General features: G+C 45.8%; 2 protein-coding genes across 24 annotated transcripts in view; one reads left to right on the forward strand and one right to left on the reverse strand.

Annotated features, from left to right (window-relative positions):
• Positions 1 to 14785, forward strand: part of bbox1 (butyrobetaine (gamma), 2-oxoglutarate dioxygenase (gamma-butyrobetaine hydroxylase) 1) — a 95043-nt gene extending 80258 nt beyond the window's left edge. Inside the window, exons 1-8 of one of the 3 annotated variants that reach the window (XM_029143522.3) lie at positions 894 to 1049; positions 2719 to 3163; positions 4125 to 4239; positions 11067 to 11265; positions 12072 to 12177; positions 12283 to 12479; positions 13034 to 13200; positions 13896 to 14785. In XM_029143522.3, coding sequence (XP_028999355.1) covers positions 2771 to 3163; positions 4125 to 4239; positions 11067 to 11265; positions 12072 to 12177; positions 12283 to 12479; positions 13034 to 13200; positions 13896 to 14056 — 1338 coding nt within the window. In that variant the 5' untranslated portion in view covers positions 894 to 1049; positions 2719 to 2770 and the 3' untranslated portion in view covers positions 14057 to 14785. Of the gene's footprint in view, positions 1 to 893; positions 1064 to 2718; positions 3164 to 4124; positions 4240 to 11066; positions 11266 to 12071; positions 12178 to 12282; positions 12480 to 13033; positions 13201 to 13895 lie in introns of those variants that run through there. The other 2 variants (XM_029143521.3, XM_055507574.1) reach the window with 2 other exon arrangements.
• A 35-nt stretch (positions 14786 to 14820) lies between these two features.
• Positions 14821 to 25845, reverse strand: part of madd (MAP-kinase activating death domain) — a 29983-nt gene continuing 18958 nt past the window's right edge. For 4 of the 21 annotated variants that reach the window (XM_055507562.1, XM_029143510.3, XM_055507565.1 and 1 more), the window contains 16 exons: positions 25694 to 25744; positions 24564 to 24667; positions 24402 to 24485; positions 23983 to 24141; positions 23726 to 23846; positions 23194 to 23256; positions 22769 to 22889; positions 22545 to 22650; positions 22359 to 22469; positions 22181 to 22288; positions 21727 to 21891; positions 21584 to 21656; positions 20506 to 20612; positions 18076 to 18145; positions 16846 to 16892; positions 14821 to 16556 (listed from right to left, as the gene is read on the reverse strand). In XM_055507562.1, coding sequence (XP_055363537.1) covers positions 16443 to 16556; positions 16846 to 16892; positions 18076 to 18145; positions 20506 to 20612; positions 21584 to 21656; positions 21727 to 21891; positions 22181 to 22288; positions 22359 to 22469; positions 22545 to 22650; positions 22769 to 22889; positions 23194 to 23256; positions 23726 to 23846; positions 23983 to 24141; positions 24402 to 24485; positions 24564 to 24667; positions 25694 to 25744 — 1604 coding nt within the window. In that variant the 3' untranslated portion in view covers positions 14821 to 16442. The remainder of the gene's footprint in view (positions 16557 to 16845; positions 16893 to 18075; positions 18146 to 20505; positions 20613 to 21583; positions 21657 to 21726; positions 21892 to 22180; positions 22289 to 22358; positions 22470 to 22544; positions 22651 to 22768; positions 22890 to 23193; positions 23257 to 23725; positions 23847 to 23982; positions 24142 to 24401; positions 24486 to 24563; positions 24668 to 25693; positions 25745 to 25845) is intronic. The other 17 variants (XM_055507569.1, XM_029143507.3, XM_041069926.2 and 14 more) reach the window with 7 other exon arrangements.

Here is a 25845-nt window from a genome sequence, read left to right on the forward strand (position 1 = left end):
AGAAAATAGTTCAAGATCTTGAGAAGATTCTTCTCAGGCGGAAAAAAATCATCGTTTCTTGAAGTTATTGATGGAAAATGAGATGATTGCGTGCTGACAGGCTCCTCTCTCTGCTGCTCAGACAGTGGTATTTATGACCGCTGGGATGTAAACTCCACTGTATCACCGCGTGGCTCAAAATGACATAGTTGCCCTCTGTGTTTGCTTTACGAGCTTTTCAGATCTGCTGTGGATTATACACTCAGTCAGTGGCCTCTAATTATGAGCGCCTCCAACAAAGAAGCTGCTTGTTAGTGTTTCTGAGGAACACAAACATGGTTCTGTGCTGCTGGTATTTTGGACCTTCCAAACCGCTTGCTTCTTCCGGGCGCTAAAGGAGCTTTTTTCTGAAATAGTGTGTTGAGGTTCCACATCCCTGCAGATGTGGGTTACGTAACCTGCAGTCGAGTGCCACCGTTCACTGGTTCAGTGAGGTCACTGATAAATATGCAGTCACATAAAACAGAGAGGACCCGTGGCCTGAGCTTCTTTATGAAAGGGCACGGATGTTTCCTTTAGAAGAAACTGATAGCTGTTATCGAGCAGTGGAAAAGGTTTTATGTAACAAGCTGCATCACTATCGGGAGGCTTTAAGTAAACAGCGCTCTATACTGTGTCATTTAATGAAACGAGTGTTACATAAAACCAACACCCTTGATCTTGGCTCTGTTTGGCTTGTTTATGTGAATAAACAAATGTGCTTTACATAAATATTCTAAGTATTATTTAACCAATGGTGGTGGTCAGGTTCATTAATCAGTGGTTCGTGACTGATTATGACTAAAATTTTTAGAATTAAATTGTAGGATGTGACTTTATTACGTTTATAGATATATACGCGCGTGTTTGTTCACGCGCCGTTCGCATAGGAGCGGAGTAAACGACGCACGTGCAGCCGTGACGTCACCCGGTCGACCCTTCACCCACTTCCTCTCCCAGTGACAGGCAGCCGGCGTTTGCGTTGACGCGGGGACCACAGCGGCGAAGAGGAGCCGTCGTCTGGAGTTCAGGTGACTGACAGAACGTACGTTGAAATGCGAAGTTTAAGGCGAAGCCGGAGAAGCGCTCCGTTCGGGCAGCTAGGAGGTGGCGAGGCGGGGGTTTGGTGACTAGCTAGCAGCTAGCTGCAGGTTTAGCTCAGGCTAAACCCCAGTTTGACACTGAAACTGCGTGAACACGAGAAGCGACGTGTGCTTGTGTTAGATGGACACGTTGTTGTGTTGACAAACAAACAATCAAACAAACAAACCAACCCACCTGTTGTACTGATGCTACCGTTTAATAAGCTCTTTCTAGTAGGAGTCTTCAGTCAACGTGTTCCCAAACAGGTTCTTCATTAACTCATCCAGAAGGGAAACAGACTTCTTTCTTGTGCTCAAAGTTCATCTTAACGTAACTGTCTGGTACAGTTACACTTATTGGTTAGAGTCTAACCAATGTGCCAGACAGCTGCCACTCATTACCTTGATCAGGTGTTCAGTCAATCAGCAGCTGGAAAATCCAACTGACACCTGGCCAAGCTAATCAGCAGTAGCCAGGACAGGAACCACAGGTGAAGTACAAATCCTTCCACGTGTACTCGATGGAGCGGTGTTTGTCTCAGCTGTGAAGTAATGAAGTGCCCTCACTGTCATCGAGGAGACATGAGGTCTAGACAGATGCTGCTGATGCTGTACCAGAGGCAGAGGGAGGTGCTCTGGTGCTAACGCTAAAGGTCATAGCGTTTAATGCTGACCCAATAGCACCAGCCACTAGTTATGATGTCATCAGCTGTGACATGAAGCCCTGATAAACAACAAAGGGTCCTGAGTGCCAGAACTAATAATTAATTATTCTTAGTAGTAGCGTGTGATAAAGCTGATTCTTACCTGTTCAGGAGAGAATGTTCTGCTCATGTCAGTCTTAAAATCAGTTCTGGCTCTTCAGTATGTTTGTGTATACACCCTGCTTTACTTTCACAGTTCCTAAAGCTTCTCAAGAAACAAATAAGTCATTACTTTACTTTCTAAAGCAGCACAGCTTATCTCCTACTACTGACTTGTCCACATTAGCATTCAGCATTTAAATCACTTCTTCTCTTCTTCTCTCTGGGATGTGCAGGATGTTTAACATTTTTAGCAAAGGGGATGTTCGGTTGGGCTGTTTTTCTAAATCGTGAAACTGTTGGCATGTTGATCAGACAAAACAACTTGGCCTCAGCTTGACAGAGAAACAGTTCAGGCAAACTGAACCGAGGTGGAGGATTTTGGATCACACTACACTTTGCCAGTGTCTACATTGTAAGAATGCTGCTGTAGCTTTGCCCAGATCCAACCAATACACACTCAGCAGGCCAGGCTTGATAAATTCCTCTAGCTGGCGTCCGCTCACAAACCCCAAAGCCTGTAGTAAACGTCCATCTAAACTGTAGCCAACAAACTTGGCACAACCTAGAAGAAGAACTTAAATGATATGAAAATGATACGGATTAAAATGTATGACTTTCGCATGTCAGTGGGTGGCTCTGACTGCTTCATGATGTACTCAATGCACTTGATTATTTAAGGTGTACTTGAATAATATGGTATTTAGGTAACTAATTAACTGACTCTTTTCAATTTGTAACTGTATAAGGGCAAGGTTTTAAAATAATTAACATACTTTTTCTCAACTTATTCCCTTCCTCTTGTTTAAATACAGAGCTGGGGACCTCTCTGATCTGATCTTGTTACTACGAGGGAACCAACTGGAAATGTGGATGAGTAAATTTGCCCGCTTTGCTCCGCCTGCCCTGCAGAGGAGCACCTCTGCCATGGCCTGCCAGGCTCTGAGGGCTCGTCGTACACCAGGTCCACTACCCTCCGGTCGGGCTGCGGTGCAGCTTCGCAGGCAGCACACACTGGGGTCAGCCTCCCTCCCTCTGGCTCGGCTCTCAGTGAGGCACGTCCGCGCTCTGGACGACAAGAGGTTGATGGAGGTGGAGTGGGAGGATGGAGGTCAAAGCCTGTATCCGTTTACGTGGCTAAGAGACAACTGCCAGTGTCCACAGTGTACGCTGCAGTCGGCTAAGGCCCGAAAGCTTTTGATGTCCGATCTTGATATCTACACAGGCGTCAACGTGGTGGAGGTCACCAACGACAATAAAGTAAGTGTATTTCAAAAGAAGGCAATGATTAAATTTCCCACCAATTAAAAAGACTAATCCCAGACACTACTCAAACCCAAATGCTCACATTTTAACCTTGTCTACTATATCATCATTATGATGACGAGAAAACTGTAAAACAGCCCATTGTGGAGAATACGTCTTCTTAGTACCTGTCCTTGGTTTATGGATTATTCAAGAATACAGTAAGTCTAACCTGGATCTCTTATCATAGTAGTAATAATAATAAACATTATCTTGTTCACATATATTGTCCATGCAGCAGAGGAGATTTGTCCTCCATCCACTCATTTAGAACCATGTTTATATGAATAAACAGCAGTTCAGATCTGTTATTATAATAAATGCCAGTTGCAGCTTTCTGTCACTTTACATTGTTTTTAAACCCATTAGTTTTCTATTTTTGTTATACTGATAATCAGATGCGTCCATGAGATTATATTTTGTGGTTCTAGGCTTCTATAGCCTATGGCTACAGAAATACTAGAGCAGAGGCAGCAACGTTCGCCTGTGAGTATCTGTGTCTGTTGGTAAGAATGCGTAATGGTTCAACTTCTTTAAAGGGTGGGGGGTGCGGAGAATGAGAAGTTTGGACAAAGGGCTTCATGGTAGTGCATGGGTGTACCGTATGAGAGTACTTCATGAGAGTACTTCATGGGTGTACCGCATGGGTGTACTTTATGGGTGTACCGCATGGGTGTACTTCATGTGAGTACTCATGGGTGTACTTTATGGGTGTACCGCATGGGTGTACTTCATGAGAGTACTTTATGGGAGTACTTCATGGGTGTACTGTATGAGAGTACTTTATGGGAGTACTTCATGGGTGTACTGTATGAGAGTACTTTATGGGTGTACCTCATGGGAGTACTTCATGAGAGTACTTTATGGGTGTACTTCATGGGAGTACTTTATGGGTGTACCTCTGGTTCCTCCACAGGTGTCCGTCGTGTGGACTGACCAGCACAACAGTGTGTTCGATCCAGACTGGTTGAAGAAGCGCTGTTTCTCTCCCGCTGCCAGACAAGCGATGCAAGAAGAGCTTTTTCTCAATGGTAGGACTTGGCTTTACCTTCTTCATTTAGATTTAATTCAGTCATTGTAATTGGAACTGGGGAGAGCTGCTTCTGTTGGAGAATTCCATGCGCTCAGGTCCGTGGCCTGTAGCTTAGCTGTGCCAGATCAGGAGGGGGCAGATACACACTGAGCTGTGTTTACATGTACAGTAGTGCTGATCAAATATATTAAAATACTAGAGCTTCAGAAGCCCCGAAAGTTAAGTTCATTCAAATTATTAACATAAGAATGAGTCTTTCTATTTTCTGTCAAATTTATCCCACTAGGTTTTTTTGGAAATGTGTCATAACTGTAAAATATTCCACAATGACCTTCAAATCTTAATTTTTGCAAACCCATGTCAGCATTTGTGTAACTCCTGAGTTTTTTTTATTTGTCCAGAGGTTTAGATAAATGTTTTCTGTGTTGAGGTGCAGTACGTTAACGTTTGTTAACAGCGGGAACTAAGTTGTGAACAAAATGATTGTTTTTTATGTAGCTGTTAATGGAAAGTCAGGAACAAAGATGCTCAAATTTAAACTCTTCTTTCCACACATTTCATTTTTATTAACATATTTATTAACAAGTCTTCGTAGGAAAGGAGTTTTTTTTTTTAAAGACTGGAAAGAGAAGTAATTTACAGGACATTTACAACGGCCAGTTCGCTTCCCTGTCTGCCAGACAGCAGAGAGGGAAACGGAGCAACAAGGTAGCGGTGCTTGAGTGGAGCGGGGGATGGACTGTAGGCGCCTCGCGTGCACATGGTCCTGAAGGACCCACAGGGTTGAGTGGCTCCTGCTCTGCTGCAGACTGATTAACGTTACGCGTCTGTGTGTCTCTTCATGTTAAAGACTAAACTGATGTTCCCTGAAGCAATTTACATTCATTTGGTTGTGTAGATTTCTTGTAGCCAGCTCAAAGCCAGGAGCAAACCTGGAAGCCTCTGCGAAGCTCATACACCAGAACACAATATAAGATGACGTGTGCACACGCTCTCTGTGGATTTAATTATTTCCTCCTGAGCTGCAGCCTGAAATTCCTTGTGCCGAAAAATACTGGAAAGGTCCACGTTCTCTGAAGATAGATGACAAGTAGCATTCACCTCCAAGGATTTCGCTCATATTTTGAGGTTCATTGTGATGTTAAGTCGCTGGAGCGTAGTCCACAGTTTGAATGAGCCTTTTGATGCTGTTGGACTGTGTTTTACAGGCCTGAGTCTGTCTGCTGGAGCCGTGTCCACAGTGAACGCGTGCACCACAGGACACTGCAGGGTCACTATGCTAATTAGAGCTTTGGGAACATCCTTCAGCCTGGACTGTACCTCGTGTTTTTATGTGAGAGCTCATGTTTTCCTCTTCTGCTCTTACCGTTTCTATGGAGACGCACAACCGCAGAATGAAGCCGTTATTGACGTGAGCTGCAAAGCAAGAGAGAGCGTGTGTATGTGAAAACACAGGAATCACCTGCGTGTGTTTGTGGGCTCCTTAGTTGAGGATAGTTGTGTATTAACCATTAGATCCAGGACGTATCGGCTGCACATGTGCTCCAGACACAGTGAACCATGCAGCGTCCTCACGTGTAACGGTGTAAGTCGACACTGCGACAGACAGACGTCTGTGTGAATGGGAGTCTCTCAGAGCTGCTCCTTCTGCCATATGGAAAACTGATTTACAGTGAGGGTCAAGAAAAGATCGGTGTGTTCCAACCAAACACAAGCTCACGGTTGTCAGCGTTTCCTTCCCTGGGAGCAAGTTAATCCCTGAACCTGGATCCAACCAGGAATTTAACTGTATGTGACGTCCAAGAGGTTCGACCCACACTTTGTTTAATCTTCTCATATCTGGTTAATGTTTGGACACAGCAGCTCAGTCAATGACTGTTTTTACTGTTTTATTGATTTATAGCTTTTAAACATTTTGCTGGAGCCGCATTGTTTCAGTGTGGGAGGTCGGTGACCTGGTTCAGACTGGAACATCTCCTGTCCGTGAAGGCATCAGCGCTCCGGTTTGTTGGTGGTGCTGTAGGAGCTCCAGCCTGTTTTTTCCCTTCTGGATTTGTTTCAGTGTCTCCCCCCGTCCTCACAGAACCAACGCATCACGTTGCTCGACATGCAGCTCTGCTCGGTGTGTTTTAGAGCCTTTCACGTGCACTAATGCGTTTGTCTGTGGCCTGTTGGTCCCTTTCAACCGGTGTTTTTCTGGTCTCAATAGTTTCTATGTAAATATTATATAAGTATTTCTCATCACTGTTCTAGCTTCAAATGTTGTTGTGCTTTTCCTGTTTCTCACTTTATTGGGAGCATCAGTAATGAGGCAAAGTAAAATCCCCCTGGAGATGATGCTGTTAAATTTTAAATCTTGATTGAAGTGTTATATTTTCTCACAGATACAGTGTCCAGTTTTGCGCCTTTATGTTAAAGCCTTTGCAGCTCTTAATGGACAGCGATGATGTGCATTTGCCTCCAGCATCATGGAAGGCTCATGTCACTCGTGTTCTTGTCTGCCATCATTTTTCCTTTCCGCTGATAAATCTGTCAGTGATTTAACCACTAGCCTGTGAGATGCTTTTATATTTGAACCATGTCATTGTTTCGGGCCCGTAATTTTTTGCTTGTCATGTTTATTTAGTTTGGGTTTGAATCATGACTAATTGAATGTCACTGGTGTTTAAGAGACTGATGTGAAACACGTTAAAGCACACGGTCACAGGTAATTCTCGCGTTCATCCACCACCTGCGTGTGTTTCAGTGCTCAGCGCTTCGCGAGATACTTGTAGTAAACAGTTTAAATTCATGACCTGCCATTTGCTGTGATTACTGACGTTAACTGCATCCAGTTGTGCTGATAGACAGACTGACAGAATTACAAGCTTTCAGCCGTTTGCACATCCTCATAATCACTGACCTATTTTTTCATCTCCTCGTGATCATAAGTCTTTTTGTTTTCCTCCCTGTAAATATCTTTGTGTTGATGAAGTGGTTTGAACGTAATGCGTGAAGACTTGTCTGCTGTGCTGTGTAAACAGAGCTGCTGTCACGTCCTCCTTCAGGCGTTTGGCTTCATTTTGGAATATGTCCAACTGTCGGGGTCAGACTGATCTAGGACCTGCGTTAAGCTAAACGTTACCATTGTCACGTCTTTAAATAACTACAACTTATATTTTAGCTGCACCTTTGCTCACTTTTTTGTGATCATTACCATCATTCATATTCATCAGTAAACAGTTAAACTAAGAGTCTCGTTTTTTTTTTTTTTTTAATGCTCAGATTTTTTCTAGGTCGATTGCAAAACGTAACAAGTAGCACAAGATTTTTAATTTAATGTTTTTTTTCCATTAGTTTTTTTAGCTGTAGCTCGCTGTGTGGCTTATGACAGTATGATTAATTTCTTTCACTGACCTAATTTCCTGTTTGGAGTTTCTACAGTATGCATCAATTAGTAGTCGGTTCACAATGAGACGGCTGCCGTAAACATGTTGACTGATTAGTTTGGGGCTTTCGTGAACTGACTCGTTTCAGTTTGGACGTTCCTGCATTAAGTCTGATGACGGATTCAATAACTCAGCCAAGTGGGAGCTAATATGTCAGTTCCCTGTCTGGCTGATGTTCCTTCTGCCATCTGGTCTGAGTTTAGCCTTGTGTGTCATCACTCATCAGCTGACACACAGGCTCCTGGAAGCAGAGCTGTGGAGGTCCATCCACGGAAACCCTGCGTCCTCTCAGACTGGACTATCGCTATATATGCCCTTTATACAGTAGCTTTACTAGATCCCATGCATGTGGATGTGCTCTTATCAACCTGGGTGGATCTTTAGTGTTTGACATCATGTAGCAGAATTAGCATCCTGTCGTGTAATGTGCCGTAGTGGCAGATTAAGGGTTTAACAAATAGGACTTCTCACACATGCTGGTCATCCAAACATCCTACGTACCAGTATCTCCTTCCAGAAATCCAGGGATTGTCCCAATTTTACTATTTTCCCCACCTACAGTTTTTATTCACTGTGTAATCCTTGTAATTCCTTCATGGATCAACTATATTTGGGTTAAATCCCCGTTCTTTGTCATCGCTTTATACATTTTTACACGACTGCATGGAGAGCGAGGTGATTATGATGATTGGATTTTTCATTTCTTTGGCAAACCAGACCTCTAGCTGCGTGTTTCAAGCACTGAGCATAAGCAGGCAGGAGGACGTCATTTAACCAACTTCCAAACTTGCAGATGGAGAAAGAGTTGCGTTTGGACCCGTGTGGGCCGGGCCTGCAGAAAAACACTGCTCACTCTGTGCAACATGATGGGAATGCAGAGCGTGGCTCCCCGTCATTCAGGGCTGTTACAAATAAAGGTGTGTTTGTCAGATTACTTGTGGGGGTGGTGTTCATCGGCAGACATGCTGGTTGTTAATGGGAATATGAAATGGAGCCATTAGTCTGGTTAGTAAAGGATTATTTAGCCTATGATGGTTAAATTCTGCTGTGACTTTAACATAAGGCTTCTAAATAAATACAGGTTTGCGTTTGTACAGAATAAATGTTGATATAATTTACTAAATATGAGAACGTGCTGTTCTCCAATTATAAAACCTCTCATTCGTCCTGGTTGTTGCACTGCTGTACCTACATAGAATGACATCTGTCAGCATTCAGCTTTAGGTCTCTTCACAAATGATCTATGGGATTCCCTGGAAATCTATGGGAATTTGGACTTTTTATACTCCCATAGTAGTATGTGGTAAAAAAGAAGGCGATTCCATCTGTGGTTAAAAAAAAGGGTCATAGTGTAGAATGTGGTGAGAAGGTGTCAGTATTTCTATTTCAAAATTGTAATAGTATGTCATCATAACATGGACACAGTATTTTAATGAAAAAAGCATGTGATGAAAAAATGGTTATAATATATATGTAAATGGTAAAAATAAGTCATGTAGTAATTGGTAAAAGTATCATGGTGAAATACACACAGTATAGTACGTGGTAACAGTGTCACAGTATGACGGTGTCGTCGTATGTTGTGCCAGTGGTCAAATGTGTTCATGCTATTAAAGAGGAGAACACAATGAGGAGCAGCTCCTTTATTCCAGTGTCTGCTGAACAAGCACCTGATTGTCATTTCAGCCCGTTCTTCCTTGGCGCTGCCTCCACATTCCATAGGCGGCCAAGTGAAGCGGCTGATAGGAGCTCTGTGATAACGGGAGCCAAGTCCAAACAAAGGCTCTGGACTGTGCAGCGGCTGCAGCGGAGCTTTGAAGGTGCTCCAGCTCAAACGGCTCGTTGTGGCCAGAGTTGCCGACGGCCGCCGGAGCCGTGGCCCCGGGTTTCCTGCTCATCTCCTGTGAGACGAGCGCTGTCTGTGATGGTCCTGTGGCTGTTTTCACTTCCTGCGTCTGACGTCGTATCGTAACCACAGCTGGAAACTATGCGCGAGCGTGTGAGGCTGATGTCTCATTGGCTCTGGATGCACGGGCTTTTCCAGCAGAGGAAAAAGCAGCATGATGGATTTGCCTCTGGTGGGAGCTGAGTGGTGCACATCTGTAGGACCCAGCTTGACTGAAGCCCACGTGGCCTCTGGGGCCGTAGCACCGGTGCTGCGTTGACTCTGTTTAAAACACGCTTCACAGTCAGATGTGTCAGAACGTATGGAGCTCTCAAATAATAGCCGTTAACAGCCAGCACACGGAGGAGCTGCTACACTGAAGGCAGACATTCATGCCTCGTCTTCTGTTGTTTGACCCGGCGCCACACCGTGAACTCACTCGACAGCAGCGGGCGTGATCCGTTTTAAAAATGCTGCACAGCTGATGCACACGCACCCTGCAGCCGCCTCTTTGTCACAGGTGACGCTCCACGGCGGACACACAGGCTCCTGGAAGCAGAGCTGTGGAGGTCCATCCACGGAAACCCTGCGTCCTCTCAGACTGGACTATCGCTATATATGCCCTTTATACAGTAGCTTTACTAGATCCCATGCATGTGGATGTGCTCTTATCGTTGGACGTCCACTTCCAGGCTCACACCAGTAATTGTAACATGCAGACTTGACCTTTGCCCCAGTTCCTCCTCTGCCTTTGTTCCACTCGGCCCATTTGAAGAGTTCTAACAAGCCCAGGATTTTTGACCTTGTGAACTCTGAGTCCAGAAGCTGATTGTTTGTGACAACAGCCTGCAGCAAAGTCTGGGAGTCGTAATTATGGTGTTTGCTGGTGTAAAGACCTTTGTAGCAGGCAGTCTGATCAGATGACGGCACGTTTTAGCCTGTGATTTGTGTGTGGTTTCTGAACAGAGACACAAGGAGGAGCTCTCAGCTCACGACAGGTAGACGTTCAACCTCCTCCTCCGCACAAATGCTCTTAGCAGCTGCTTCAGTGGAGCCGCTGAGAGACTCCCTGGAAAAAGGAGTGGAGCCAGCTGGGTGGAGAGCAGTGGGAGGATCCGTGTGAAGGATACACGCTGATTTGACTCTGCACGCTGTTCATCCTGAAGTGTGCTGACTGTCCTGCAACGTGTGCAGATGAGACACGCTCTCTGAAGCAAATTGTTTTTATCCCGTTTTTAAAGATAAAGCAGTGAATGTTTTGAGACTGTGAGCGCTTGACAGAAAATGTGTGAATTAATTCTTCTGTGTCCATATGCGGCTGCACCTGCCAAATCCTTTGTTCACAAATATCTGTAGCGTGGAGCGACTGTGCAGTAAAACAGGGTGGAAACACTGGGATGAAGCTGCAGTGATACAGATCTGTAGCTGCAGCAGCTTCGTGTTGGGACGCTGCAGTCAAAGCTCGTTGTACAAACAAAGAGCAAATGATTTCCTTCCCTCCTTTCATTTCAGGCCGTTATTACTGGGACTCCACTCTGCGCATCCCCACAGCCGACTTCCAGGAAGTCCTCAGCGACGATAAGGCGGCGCTGGCTTGGCTCGTGGCCCTCCGTCGCGTTGGCATCGTGTACCTGAGGGGGGCTCCGGCTGAGCGCGGCCAAGTGGCCCGGCTCGCTGAGAGGATTGGCTATCTCAGACTGACATTCTACGGGTAAGACTGCGTGACGTCCCATCCATTCTGCTCCAGTCATCCTGAGCCAAGCCACTGTTTAATAATCTGACTGGCCGCTAAACCTTGAGCTGTTGAATTTTCCACTGATCATATTTGAGCTGGAGCGGAGCCCAGTGAGTGTTTATAGTCAGAATTTAATACAAAAGATCTGTATTTACGTCCTTTTCCATGGAATCAAATAGGCAGCCATATTTCAAGTTGAAAGATTCTGTCTTCTCACAATATTAATGTTTAGGAAAACGTGACCGCCAGTCAATTATCTGCAGCTTTGATTCATCCGGGTTCCTGGAGAAGCTTAGTTGGCCGTTTCATCACAGCAGAGCTCACTTTGACTTACTGCTGTGTTGATTGCTTGAGGACAGAGATGGAGGAAACGGCCTAAAAACATTCCAGCGTTTTTAAGCCAGAGGAATTACCTGGTGCACTCAGTCAGAACCGAGGTCTGAAGTGTGAAGCTTTTCCGGAGCCAGTGGATGAGCTCATCGTGCAGGAAGTAGAGGAGCTCGACTGTTTTATGAGTGGGGCATCCGAACGAGGCTTGCAAACAGAACGTGGAGATAACTTTCCCTCATTAGTGCTTGACTCCTGCTGCATCTCAATGAAGTGTCTGCTTCAGAGGCTGGAGTCTCAGCATCGCTGTGAAGTCGTTACTTTTCCCTCAGGGATCCCTGCAAAGTTCATCTCATCCTTTTCCCCACGCGGTCTAATTGTCGCTGCTGATCTTCTTAAGCCAAAGTTAAATAAATAATATGGAGGTTATTAATGTAATGTGTCTTTGTCTTCAGGCACACGTGGCAGGTCCAGGACAAATACATGGCAAATAACGTGGCCTACACCTCAGGAAGACTCAGCCATCACACAGACTACCCTGCTTTACACTTCGCACCAGGCGTGAGTTCACGCCTGATCAGCTACAGATCCCACCCAGCTTTACCTTGGTTTTTGGCTTTTGTCATTACAGCTGTAAAACAAGGTTTTGTGTGTGTTTTTGTGTAGGTGCAGTTTCTGCACTGCATCAACCAGGCCGTGGAAGGAGGGGAGAGCGAGGTGGTGGACGGCTTCCACATGGCTGAGCAGCTGCAGAGGGAGGACCCAGAGGCCTTCCGAGTGCTCACCACGCTCCAGGTGGACTTCACCGACACGGGGACGGATTACTGCGACTTCATGCTGCAGTCCAAGAAGTGCATCATAGAGTAGGTGGCAGTGCTCCATGTCCCCGTATGTCGCCGTTCTCTAAACACGGAGCTGAAAACACGGAGTTCATAGGCACCTGCTGCTGGGGTTTAGCTTGTGTAGGATTTGTAATAAGACACTGCCATCTGCTGTTCAGCATTATCATGGCCACAGTGAGAGGTTAAAGCATACATGTATAGTAAAACAAGAGTTTGGATCATTTATTTTGAACAGAAAACACTGACTGAGGTTCATGAATGGGGTGAATCAGGCTCTTAGGCAACATTTATGGAGTCGGTCATCGTCTCTATTCAGGAATTAATTTATTATTTTCTAGATCAATTTATCCTTGAGACTATAAAATGGTAGAATCCTGATAAGGGAAATCTAATTTTTTTTCTAAAATCAAACATTGTAAGTTCCTTATACACAAAATTATAAAACAAAAGCTTGAGAAGCTGGAAACAAATCTCACTCATCAAATATGAAATTGAGCTCAGACTTAATGAGACACTGACTTTGAGTTCATTAGACTCCTGTTGGTCCCCTGTTGACTCTCCTTTACTCTGAGCAGCCTGGATCCTAAGGGACGACTTGCGAGAATCAACTACAACAACGCCACCAGAGATTCGGTGTTGGACGTGGCGCTGCATGAGGTGCAGCCTTTCTACAGGGCTCTGAAGGCCTATGTTGATGTCATGAACCGACCGGAGAACGTGGTCACCTACAAAATGGAGCCAGGTCAGAATGAAAAGCTCTGTCGTAGTTAGTTATAAAAGCCAAAATGAAAATGAGATAGTGTGAAGCACAGCCAGAAAAAGGCAGAGTAAATGTTGTGAACAGAACATGAGCAGGTAGTGATGTCCAATAACATCTTTCTCATTATCACCAAGGTCACAGTGACATCATAAATGTCAAAGTCGTCCCTGTCACTGTGGAGGAAAATCTAATTACCCAAGTCTTGTACGATGCTCTCTGAATAGCTGCTGCACTCGTTCCTGGCAGAGATTGAGTGAAGACATTGTTGAGGACACTAAATTATAGCACAATGGTGACATTAGTAGGGAGACAGCGTCTCGGCAGCAGCAGCTGCTGTTCAGTCCTTCATGCTGGACGTCATCCATCCTGCTGTCCTGTCCTTGAGCTGGCTTTGAGGGCTCAGCATCCTTTAAACAAACCTGTTTGTACTGGATGCGTTGTCCGAGCACGTCTCAAGGAAAAGCTGACAGCGTGTCTGCCTTCAGAAACATCCGTATCCGTTTACATTAAGTGGAGAGAAATGTAGTAAACGGCCCAATCTGTGACACTTGAACCTGTTATTCACCTGACGACTTTCTCTGATCAGCTGTTCAATCTGATTGTGAAACGCGTCATGTGACCTCAGATGCAGAATGTCTAGAAGCGGCTCTGATCTCTGGCTGCTGGTGTGGTTTCAGGCGACCTGGTGACCTTTGATAACTGGCGCCTGCTGCACGGGCGGAGGAGCTACGTCAGCGGCCCAGAGCGGCTGCGGCACCTGGAGGGCGCCTACCTGGACTGGGATGAGGTCATGTCCCGCCTGCGGATACTCCGTCACTCTGTCCAGGAGGACATGTGAGTTCTGTCTGAACAAGTTGAGCTGATTACTCTGTAGCGCGATCACGACAGGGTGATTCTGAAATATCTGGCAGACAAAATGAGACATTAGTAAAACATTCAAAGAATGATATAATGTGGACGACAGACCGTTCTTTAAATTGCACCAACTCTTGGCCCTCTGTGATGAGAGAAGTGAACTTCTGCTGCCTGGATTAGTTCCGTCATTAATGTACAACGTACCAATGCAAAGACTTGTAGTGAACCTCTGAAGTATTTTATGGTCAAATGATTGTGATGAAGTTATACTGAGTAAACTGCCTTTTCTCAGACATGTACAGTCACACAGCAACACTGCAATGCAAACACAGAAGTACCTTAAAAGCGTCGTACTGATTAGTCAGTCGCTTTAGTCTTAAATGTTTTTAATCCCAGGTTTCAGCTAAACGTTATTGATACAGTAAGTTTTAAGTCATGTTTCATAAAGGCCAGTTTGGCTGGTTTATTCTTCATCTTTGAATCTTTCTTACTCTGGAAACTTGGCACCTAATTGTAGATCATATTTACAAGCGTTTCCAGCAGCCGATGAACCACGGCTGGTGCTCCTCCCTCTGGAACCTTTTAATTGACTTTGTATTTTGCACGTAACGATTTGCCTGCGTTACTTTTTCTAGTCTTTGATAGTAGTTTGTACTGTACAAGTAGCCTTTTACTGCAAAGCTGTTAAATAAACCCATGAAGATTAAACCACCATTTCTACTTCCTCCAGAGAAGAACCAACACGGCTTTGTTTGGGACATCTTTATTATATTGCCAAAGCTGTACATATTCTATAAATACTTTTCAGATACTGCAGTTCTTCAACCTGGCATCTCCTCTTCCTTTTATTCCTTGTCTTTACAGCAGTTGGTCGGTACAATTACAGATAAGTTGTATTATCCGGTTAAAAAAAAAACAACAACTTAACTTTCTGTCAGCAGAGTTGGGTCTGGTTCCCAAACCGGTTCCTGTTACTTCAGCTCATTTCTTATTTACACCGTGTGGTGTTACTCACTAATGGACCAGCATCTTCTGAATCGAGATTATTTTCCTTTGCACAGTTAATTTACTAAAAATACAAGCATGTCGGAATGAAAATAAAACATCTTCCACCGATATATTGCTGCTCTGGAGAAACTGTTCACCACATACACACGAACCCACACACTCACACGGAACCAGATTTCAGAAGTTCTGCACGATCACCGAACAGCAGCGACATGAAGACGTGAGCCGCCCTCAGCTGTGGAGTCACGTCTGAACGGCAAATCAACCATCGGCCACAGGAGCGAAAAACAGCTGCTGGCTTTGGAATGTTCAGCTTTAGCTGCTTTGACTTTATAGGAATGAATCGTTTCCTTTTCAAATAAAACCAGATTTCCATTCTTTGTCTCCTAAACACTGACGTGAGCTTCAGCTCTGGCATCAGTCGACCGTTTTATAAACGGTTACTGATCACGAGACACAGCAGCCGTTTTTTGCCACAGGATTCAAAGTTGATTTACCTCAAAATAAAAAAGACTAACGTTTAACAGTCATGTCACACTGACGTCATCGCATCCAATCACAATATGCACTGTAGAAAAAAACAAGGTCTCTCTTACATTCTTCACCCTGTGGAAGCCAGGTCACTCACAACCTGGCTCTGGTCATGGCTAACTACTTATTAAGTATTGCACATCTAGCAAATCAATAGTTTTTTTTTTCTCAGAAAATGTACAGTCAATATGTATATATTAAATAAATACTATATATAGAAATATATATAATATTTATTTTGTCCTCATAGTAACATGCAACCGATAACAGCAGACCACAGACGAGTAGAACTAGAACAGTAACTGAGGCCTGCAGGCCGATCTAGAGCAAGAGAAGTTTGGGCTCAAACACCTTAGAAGCGTTTACATGCGGTGCTCTGCTGCGAGGCGCAGTAGCATCTTCAGCTGGGGACGTCCTGCACTACTAGAGGGTCTCCAGATGCTTCACCAGATTCAACTTGGACAGACTGGAACTTTACAGTAATTACGTATCACAGAATAAGTCACAGAGTCGTAAGCGGACGCATGAGCGGGGAAGAAGCTCGTGGTGAACGTGAAGGCTGTGCACGGGACCTGCATGCACGCTGCGCCTCGGCTACGGGTGGACACGAGCTAAGGGAGAGAACATTTAGCTAGTTGGTCTGAACATCAGGACGAAAAGCACGAGGCTGGATTTATTTACACAACATCACTGACCAAACACGTCTACACAATAAGATCCAAAAGGGTCGTGGGCTCGTATGTACAGGAGGAAGGAGCAGGAAGAGTGTGCTTAGAATAAAGTTGGGGATTGTCAAGTCTGTGCACACCAGTGAGGGGTGAGGGCGCAGACTAGCTAGAAAGGGGCCTCGGTGACAGGATCTTGGCTTTCCCTTCCGCCTCCTTCCCCTTCACTGCCGCCACGTAGGAGAAAAGGCAGAGGACGGAGTAACAGATCTGATGAGCCTGCGGGAGAGAAACAACCATGAGCCGGGCGAGAGTCACAGCATTTATGTAGTGAATGTCAACCTACTGATTTTTTTGTAATAAAACCGAATCCGCCTGAAAGCTTCAAATGAGGCAAAAGACGTCTGACTGTTTAGTTTTAGTTTAGTCGTGCAAGTGGCAACATTCATCCCACAGTGAAGCTTCAGTTTGTGGCCTCCAGCAGTTTGTAACCTGCACACGCTTGTGTTTACGGTTTTCTGTGATCAGTCCACATGCACTGACTCTGACAGAAGACGCCAGGACTCACCATGGGGGTCTTGTACTTGTGGATCACCACTTCTTTAGTTTCAGGAACTATGCCGGTGCGAGAGACAAAACAGACAATTCAAAGGCAGCAGGAGCCTCAGTGAGTTCATGTTTGAGAGCGTTTGGGAGGAAGGTGGAGGTTTCAACAGGAAGTAAAATGGGACGAGGGCCAAGAAGAGTCCACCACAGACGCCTGAAGTACAACCATCACACTGACACTTTAAACAGTCAGTGAACCAAATGACTGAAAGGCTAATGATGACTGGTAATAATGGGAGTTACAGTAAAGCTGGTGGCGGCTGCTGACACATTCTTGGCCCAGAAAATGGACAAATAAAAGCCAGAGACAGCAAATGTAAGGTTAAAATATGAAAATAAAAAACAAGAACCAGTCACAGAAAAGAAGATACGAGAGGCCAGAAGCCTTCGACCCTGGACTGTGTCACTGTCCACAGGACACATGGACTTTTCATTAGTAACTGTGAACCCATAGCAGACATGAGGAATGGGAAATAGAAAAAGCACCCATCACTGATTCCACAGAGGCAGATGTCAGGACGGGACAGTGGTGTGGGAGCAGAGCACCCACATGGAGGCGAGTGATGTGCACCAACGTCAAAGAAAACTCAAGGGACAGAAATAAAAGTTAAACGACTGAGTGGGAACATGTTGTGCACAGAATTAGTCTGAATAAGGAAGGAGAAAGGTGACAAGACTTTACCTGCTGGAGAATGAAGGTTTTCATAGTGGCAAAGATGAGGGCAACATTACAAAGCAGCACAGAGACACGGCAATAACCCAGCCCGGCGCCTGACGTCCTCCTGTCCAGACTCTGACCTGCACCTCCACCCTGATCTCACCAAGGCGCTGCTCTGACAACGTGGGCCTGCTGTGTTTCACGGCTGCTCTGATCCCGTCAGAGCAGCAGTGAAACCACGTGTTAGTGATTTTCCAGGAAGCTGGTGTTTCTGACGTGACTGACCTCCAGCGTGCTTCTTCTTCTGTGAATCCATTAAACATCACTCAGCTCGACTACATGACTGAACCAAAACCACATCATCTGATCTGTTCATCACTGTGTTAAACAGCTGCAGAGCCACAATTAGTGTCTCCTTGTTCCTCCATCAGAGTAAGTATCCAATTTAGTGAACCCTTATGAGCTTTGGTTGCCAGGAAGCTGAGTTACTGCCGTGCCGTGTACAGGCTTACAATCAATAGATGGTGTAATTACCAAATTCCTCCAGGACAAAGACTCCCTTCACTGTATTGCACTTTTTAATGTGACTCAGCTCTATGAAAACCTAAACACAAACAAAACAAAGCAAGACAGAACATTAATAACTCAACACTGTATGAGAATTAAACACTTCATAATCAAGGATTAACCGTAGTAAACGTGTTCTTGCTCAGTATGAAAGGTAAAAAGAAAACGACTACACATGGAAGGCAAGCGTTTAAGAGCTAACAAAGAAAAGAAAGGCACACTGAGAAGTTTCCATGAGCAGACGCATACATGGGCGACGGCTAATGAGGATAAATGCATGTTTGATCAAAGCTCAGGACTAATTCAACATGATTGGTTTTGGAAATGGAATGTTTCAACAACTAGATTTATAGTTTTATTTGCATGAGAAGAGCAACAATGGTTAAAAGGGATTATGCTCAGTGATGCAATGTGGCCCACATGATGCACACATGGAAGGTTCGTATAGAAATGCAGACAAGGACACAAACTTAGACTTGCCGTACAGCTACGAGAGTCAAAAGAAAAGATAGAGGAAACAAAAGGAACCCAACAAGATGTAACTGCTAATAAGCAAACACAGCAGAGGTTGTGTACCTTCCGCTCCTTGCAGGGGGAGAAAGCATGGGAGAGAAATGGTTTGGATTATTATCGGACAGAAGAGCACAAACACTCGACGACGCTGCCCACAGGAGCCTCGTATGGATTTATATTCACAGCCGAGCCGATATGAGGAACGCAACACAAGGAGTCAGGCCCACGAACCAGGAAACAACAGGAAGTGAGAGCTGCCTGCACCTTCAAACAGGCCCAGAGCCCTCATGCCTCCTCCTCCAGCAACGAGGGCCGGAAACAAGCGTCTGCTCTGCAGAACGGACTGACGCACGCTCGCTGCTGCCGCCTGACCTCTGACCTCTGACCCCGGACCTCACTAAGCCTCACGAGCGCTGATTCATGAGCACGGACGTGTGCGGGGACGGATCAGGAGCTGCTTCACAGACTGACGGAGCTCGGCCGCGCTGCTGCTCATTTAAACATTCAAACGTTAGCGTGTTCTGCGGTTCTGTTTAGGAGTAGCGGCGCGGCTATACTCTGGGCAGGTTCCCAGACGCTAGCACAGTGCGGCTTTCACTCAGACTTTACTACAACAGATAAGGTGAGGAAATAATGAGCCAACACACTAAAGGGCTCTGTGGAGCCTGAATCAGCAGCTTCATCGCTATCAACCACTAACACTGAATATAAAAGCTGAAATACAACAGCTTTGAAGCGAATAAAAACTAGAACTTTGTTCTGGAGACAGTGGCAAATTATTTGTTTATTATTTGTGAAGACTGAGTAGAAAGCTAAAACCCTCACCTGAACTGATGGTTGGGGACATTTTGCTTTAACTAACTGGCCCCAGTGGCTTCTGCTCAGACAACACAAGAGTTTCTCATTTTAACTAGCTGCTGACTAAAGTCCAGACGCGTCTACTGGTCACAGCTGCTGAATATTTAACATGTAGAACTTTGTATGCACCAAAACCCAAAACACATTTACCTTCACTCACTGCACTAGAAAAATACTAATCTGACCAAATGTATTTATCAAAATGGGACAAGTACCAGAAACAAAACTTTTGCAAAAATTTTGCTCCAGTGCAAACATGAAGATTCCAACAAAGCAACTTCAGACTTTAATAAAATACAAGTTCTGCTGTTTGAGGAAAAAAATGACATCACTACAGAGTTTGAGGCTGGTGACAAGATAAATGCACATTATTGCAATGAAATTAAATGGTAATTATTAAATATGTGGGAGGTGTCTTATGGATCTGTGTGGCGTCCTGATCTTCACTTAAACGGCACCCAAACAAATATACAAACCCCGACTATGACTAGACAAGAAGACGACACATGACAGTGTTCAAGGGTCCAAACTCTTGAGGTTAAAGCGGCTATTAAAAAGCCAATTATTAATGAAAAGTCTTTCTCGAGGTCCGTCTGGCCACTGATGCACAACACGCACACACACATTAACACATCTCCTAAACATTAAGTGAACATGAGGTCTGAGCACCACAAATGTCAAAGGAAACTTGTGTGGAGGGATGTGTTAATACTGTTCAGGGGAACGCATGCAAACACAGACACCAACAGACAGTCTACAACTAAAAGGCAAATCCAAAAAAGCAAAAGCACTAACAGGAGTTCTTCCTCTAAAACATCAAGTGTGAGTGAAGGACAGTCAGGCGTGTCTAGCTGCCATTTCAAGGTTCATTTGAATGAAATTAGAGGAAGAAAATGATACAGAGGCAAACGGGAAAGATGACGGATGATGGACGGGATGAAGTCTGAAACATCAGGAGCGATTTTCAACTTTCATGCCCTGGTGTGAGACGGGAAGCGACTCCTCGCCGCGGCACTGGCCTCTTACCTGGCTGTGCATGAATTTGAGGTTGATTCCTTCCAGCGTGACCTGCAGGAGTCCACCTTCACCGGTCTTCATGTCCTGAACGGGAAACTCTCCGCCCAGTTCTGGACCTGCAGGAAACCGCACCTGAGGTCAGATCTACTGCTCACGACGAGATCAGAAAACACACACACCCCTAAACCAACCAACCAACCAACCAACCAACCAACCACCCACACACACCCACCCACACACACACACCCACCCACACACACCCCCAAACCAACCAACCAACCAACCAACCCAACCACACACACACACACACCCCTAAACCAACCAACCAACCAACCAAACAACCACCCACACCACACCACCCACCCAACACACACAACCACACACCACACAACAACAACACACACACACCAACCCACCCAACACACACACACCACCCCAACAACCCCGAACCAACCAACACAACCAACACACCACCCCCACACACACACACACACACACACACACACACACACACACACCCCTAAACCAACCAACCACCCACCCACACACACACACCCCTAAACCAACCAACCAACCAACCAACCACCCACCCACACACACACACCCCTAAACCAACCAACCAACCAACCAACCAACCAACCAACCAACCAACCACCCACACACACACCCCTAAACCAACCAACCAACCAACCAACCAAACAACCACCCACACACACACACACCCACCCACACACACACACCCCCCCACACACCCCCTAAACCAACCAACCAACCAACCAACCACACACACACACACACCCCTAAACCAACCAACCAACCAACCAACCAAACAACCACCCACACACACACACACCCACCCACACACACACACACCCACCCACACACACACACACACCCCTAAACCAACCAACCAACCAACCAAACAACCACCCCACACACACCCACCCACCCACCCACCCACCCACACACACACACACACACACACCCCTAAACCAACCAAACACCCACCCACCCCACACACAACATCAACTACATGAGAAGCGGCTCGGCTGTTAACGGCAGTGACAGAGTGAAGGTCCCACTGTACCTGGCTTAATGCTCTGCTGCCTCGCTGCAGCTCTTTCCATACTGTCTTTGACACAGTAGTAAAGTTCACGACACTAGAGGACAAAGACAGTGTTAATTTCAGAGCGGAGCCACGTTCTCTCAGCTGACGACGCCGTCTCTGACCTTTTTGGTGTAGAACTTGTTGAGCTGCGTCTCCTGGCCGTTGCGTCTCCAGAGACACAGCACCTTGGTCTTGGGGCAGTACGTCATGTTGATGAGCTTCTCGTACCACCAGCGCTCGTAAACCGTGCCGATGTTGCTGCGCAAGACTATACAGTCGTCACAGACCTGAAATAATAAGGCGAGTTTGACGAGTCAGTGATACCAGGTTACATAATTAACGTTAAGCCTGGATCTAATGTACGTTAACCCAGGTAAAGGCCTGGTCCACACTTCTAGGTTTAGAAGGAGCCCCAGGACAAACAGCAGGTACCAAAGGCTGAGATCACTGTTAACGGTTTACGTAGCTGAAGCTTCAGATGTTGGTGGCTTTTTATCAACAGCATCTTTGGAGCCGACGCTGCTGAACAGTAATCACATAAGACACAGTGGAAGATGAAGACACAAGCGTTTCTACCTCCATGAAGAAGATGTCTCCTGTTGTATCTGTGCCCGCGTGAACAACGAACGTCTGCTTCTTGATGTGGCGGCTTCCACTGGGCCTGATCGACAGCTCACGGCCGTTCTGACAACAGTGACACACCAGTAACTACACATGATCCTCCATGACGAAGCAGCTGAAAGCAGACATTCACCATGTGGGCCAGTTTGTCCAGTATCTCGTTGATCTCCTGGCTGTAGGTGAGGCCGATGTGGGATTTGCCCATCAGACGTCTCACTTTCTTCCTGATGTCGTTTTTGTTAACCTGAACAGGCAAAACGCACGTCTTACTGATATGTAAAAGAAACGCGAGTGACTGTGATTCATACGATAAACGTACTTTCATCATTAGCATGTATGCAATCATATTGTGCAGCAGTGTGGCCAGAAGTCTGTCCTCATCATCTTCTAGACGTTTGCGGTCGTGTTCTCCCAGTGACAAGTATCTGCAGTGATAAATCACAGAAATCACAGTGAAAAGAGATTCAGAAGTCCGACTTAAAAATGGATCTTAATTAACGCTGGCAAAGCATTCGTGACAATCTGAGAGTCGTCATGTTGCACCTTTCAATCATCTCCTGAGGGCCCTGGTCCATGCCCATGCCCTCACGCTCCAGCATCACAGCATCTAAGAAGGCGTCCTCCCAGAACTGCATCTGGTCCCACAGAGTGGAGCGCTCCTTACCTGGAGACACAGGCGGTAAACAAACATGAATCAGGCCCTGGAAGGCGCGGATCAGACTCATTAAAAGGTCAGTTTCTGCTGGTTTTCTACAGCTTGGCCGGATTTTATGGCAACATTTACATTTGAGTATGAAGCAGTGATCCTGTAATATTTTCTCTCCCTGTCTCATATTAGAACACATGGAAGAAGAAACAGCAAGATCACATTACATCAAGGGTGAACACTCAGCCCACAACCCCCCCCCCCACACACACACACACACACACACACAGGAAAAAAGGCTGAGGCCAAACAATAGCCCTACTTAGAGAAAAGGTTTCCATGGCAGCGTCTTCTAGTTGATCCCAAACGGAGCTCTTATCACGTCCTGGAGAAATTTCCCAGGAGAGGCAGCAGGACGGAAGAGAAGCGGTGAGAGCGAGAGGGGTTAGGCAAAGAGGTGAGCATGTTTAATGGCAACAACAAGAGCAGAGCCAACTCCGAGCCACCAGAGGAGCAGTGAAGGGGATAAACAAGGACAAAGGATGCACAAGACTGTGCTTCTAATTAGAATGTAGTGTGTTTGAATCATTTCATTTTGTAACTGAAGCCTCAACTCAGCACTGAGTTAGAACAAAAACACTGTGACAAGTGTTCATTTTTTCAAATAACGTGACGGTCGTCACATGTCTGACTTCCTATTTTAAAACCATTTCTCTCCATGAGCAGAAGTTCAGTGGGAGGTTGAACCAAGTGAAAGGTTGCTTTAATGTTAATGCTGCCTGATACAAAAGGTTAGTTCTTTGTTGATAGAGATGAGTAAGAGCAACTATCAGCACATGAGATGGAGCACGTACCCAGCAGGCCTTCACACAGGTAAATCCTCATGCTCAGGTCCTCCATGGGCTGCACAGGCGGCGCCTTCGCCATCGGAGGCACGTGATCCTTCACACCTGGTTTCAGAGTGTGGGTCTTTCCCTGAGCAATCAGGACATTAGTGAACCAGCAGCAAACAGCACAGACCTCTGATGGAGGGACAATAACGATCCCAAAATAATACCGTCTGAGACCAGTGTGAAATGACCGTCGCAGCCACAGTGAGGGTTCCACTTACAAACACGGAGCTGGTGGCGGGGTTGGTTTCGATCTCGCTGTCCGACAGCGTCCCCCTGGACTGAGTGAGGTGAGGAGCGGTCCTCCCGCCGAGGCCGTCTCCTGCTGCGCTGCTCAGGTCACTGTCCGCTCCAAGAGTCTCTCCAGAGCTGTTGCTTATCTGGAAGCAACATGTGTGAAAACAAAAATGAACGTTTGTGAAGCGGAATGTCTGGAAAATTTATACTGAACATATTAGCTCCAAAGCTGCACTGTGTTTCAGACACGACACTACTCCACTTATATTTCGCTTAAACACATCTATTTCAATTAGAAGAATTACACGTATGGAAACAGAACGCATGTCACTGAGTTTCATGAAGGACTGTGAAGCTGGAGGGAAAAACAAAAGGCACATCCTCCGCGTTGGCCATGCCCTACCACTGTGCTGGCCTCCGAGTCCTGGCTGGTGCTTCGTGTCAAGATCGGCGGCTCCGAGCTCGTTACGGACTCCGTGTCACTCTTCTGTTAAGATAATCACATTCAGAGAAACCCTCCAAACGGAAACATCCGCCAAGCGGCTACTTTTATTCATGAACCGACCTGAGATCCAGAAGTGACACTGAGGCCGCTGTCGGCGCTGATCTGCGACTTCTTCTCCTCTGCGTCCGCCACCGGGGGGCGCTGCTGCTTTCCTCCCTCAGACCCTGCAGGACAGAAAGCATCATCACAGTCTGTTCATGAGCGTCACCACGTTACCTTCTTACCTTGCTGCGTCAACTCGCTCAAAGCCACAGCAACAGACGCTGCGTCCATCTACAATGGCAAAGCCTCGTGACACAGCAAAGTGCTTTAGAATCACAGCTCTAGTTAAGACGAAGCTAACAGGTCTGGTCTAAGGTAGGAAGCCTCGTACGGCTGCACAGGACATGAGCAGACAGAGGAAGGACAAGGGGCAAGCAGAGAGTGCAAATACATTGGGAGAAAACATACAAATGAGAACAGAACTGCAAGAGTGCAACAGTAATTCTCAGTCAGCGCCGCAGATGGGTCCAAGTTCCCCGAAAAGAACCAACAGACACAGGCAGTTAGGCATGCAGACGAACTCAAAGACGGGGAAGAAGACATTTCTGCTTCAAGTGAGTCGTCCTCTGACCGTTACCACCTGAAGCTGCTGATATGACAAAGTACATCCTGACCTTTGGAAACTACGTATGGGACTAAAATGTAGCAGTGACGGGAGAACTGGCTGTAAACACGTTTTACAGGCAGGAGACACAGTAAAAGAGCAGGAAAACACGTCTTTGTTCATCCTGAATAATAATAAAACTCAAAAGAACAAACATGTAACTGCTCGTACTGAAATACAGAATGTCATTTTTTCAGACGTCCACATCGTCTTTATGCCAACGTCAGTGGACAGAAGGTGTTTTCTGGTTCACACGTTCTAAGGAAACATTTGTGAAACCCAACGTCTGCACAGAGTAAGTTCAGTGTGCAGCAGGTTTCACTGGGATAGGCTTGTTCTCACGACCCACTTTAACTTGTATTACAAAACAAACACAATGCAAAACTCTGTATTGTGTCACATCAAGAGTCTTATTTGTCAGTTCTGACAACTTTCCAGGCTGCCAGTATCTGCTGTGCATAAACACACGCACGTTTGAGTCAGTAGCGGGTAAAAACAGCTGAACACTCCAAGCTTTCCTCTTTGTGTGTGAAAAGTCTCTTACTCTGAGGTTTTTCCATAGCTTTTTGCTTATCCTGGTGCTTGCTCCACAATTCTACCCAAGATGCATTGCAAGCAAGGAGAGAAAGACAGAGAGAGAGTCAGAGAGCTGGCTGAAAAGGCATGTATGGTGGATGAGCATTAAAAATGAACCAA

This window comes from Betta splendens, chromosome 3 (assembly GCF_900634795.4).
Source record: "Betta splendens chromosome 3, fBetSpl5.4, whole genome shotgun sequence".
In the NCBI taxonomy this organism is placed as follows: Eukaryota; Metazoa; Chordata; class Actinopteri; order Anabantiformes; family Osphronemidae; genus Betta; species Betta splendens.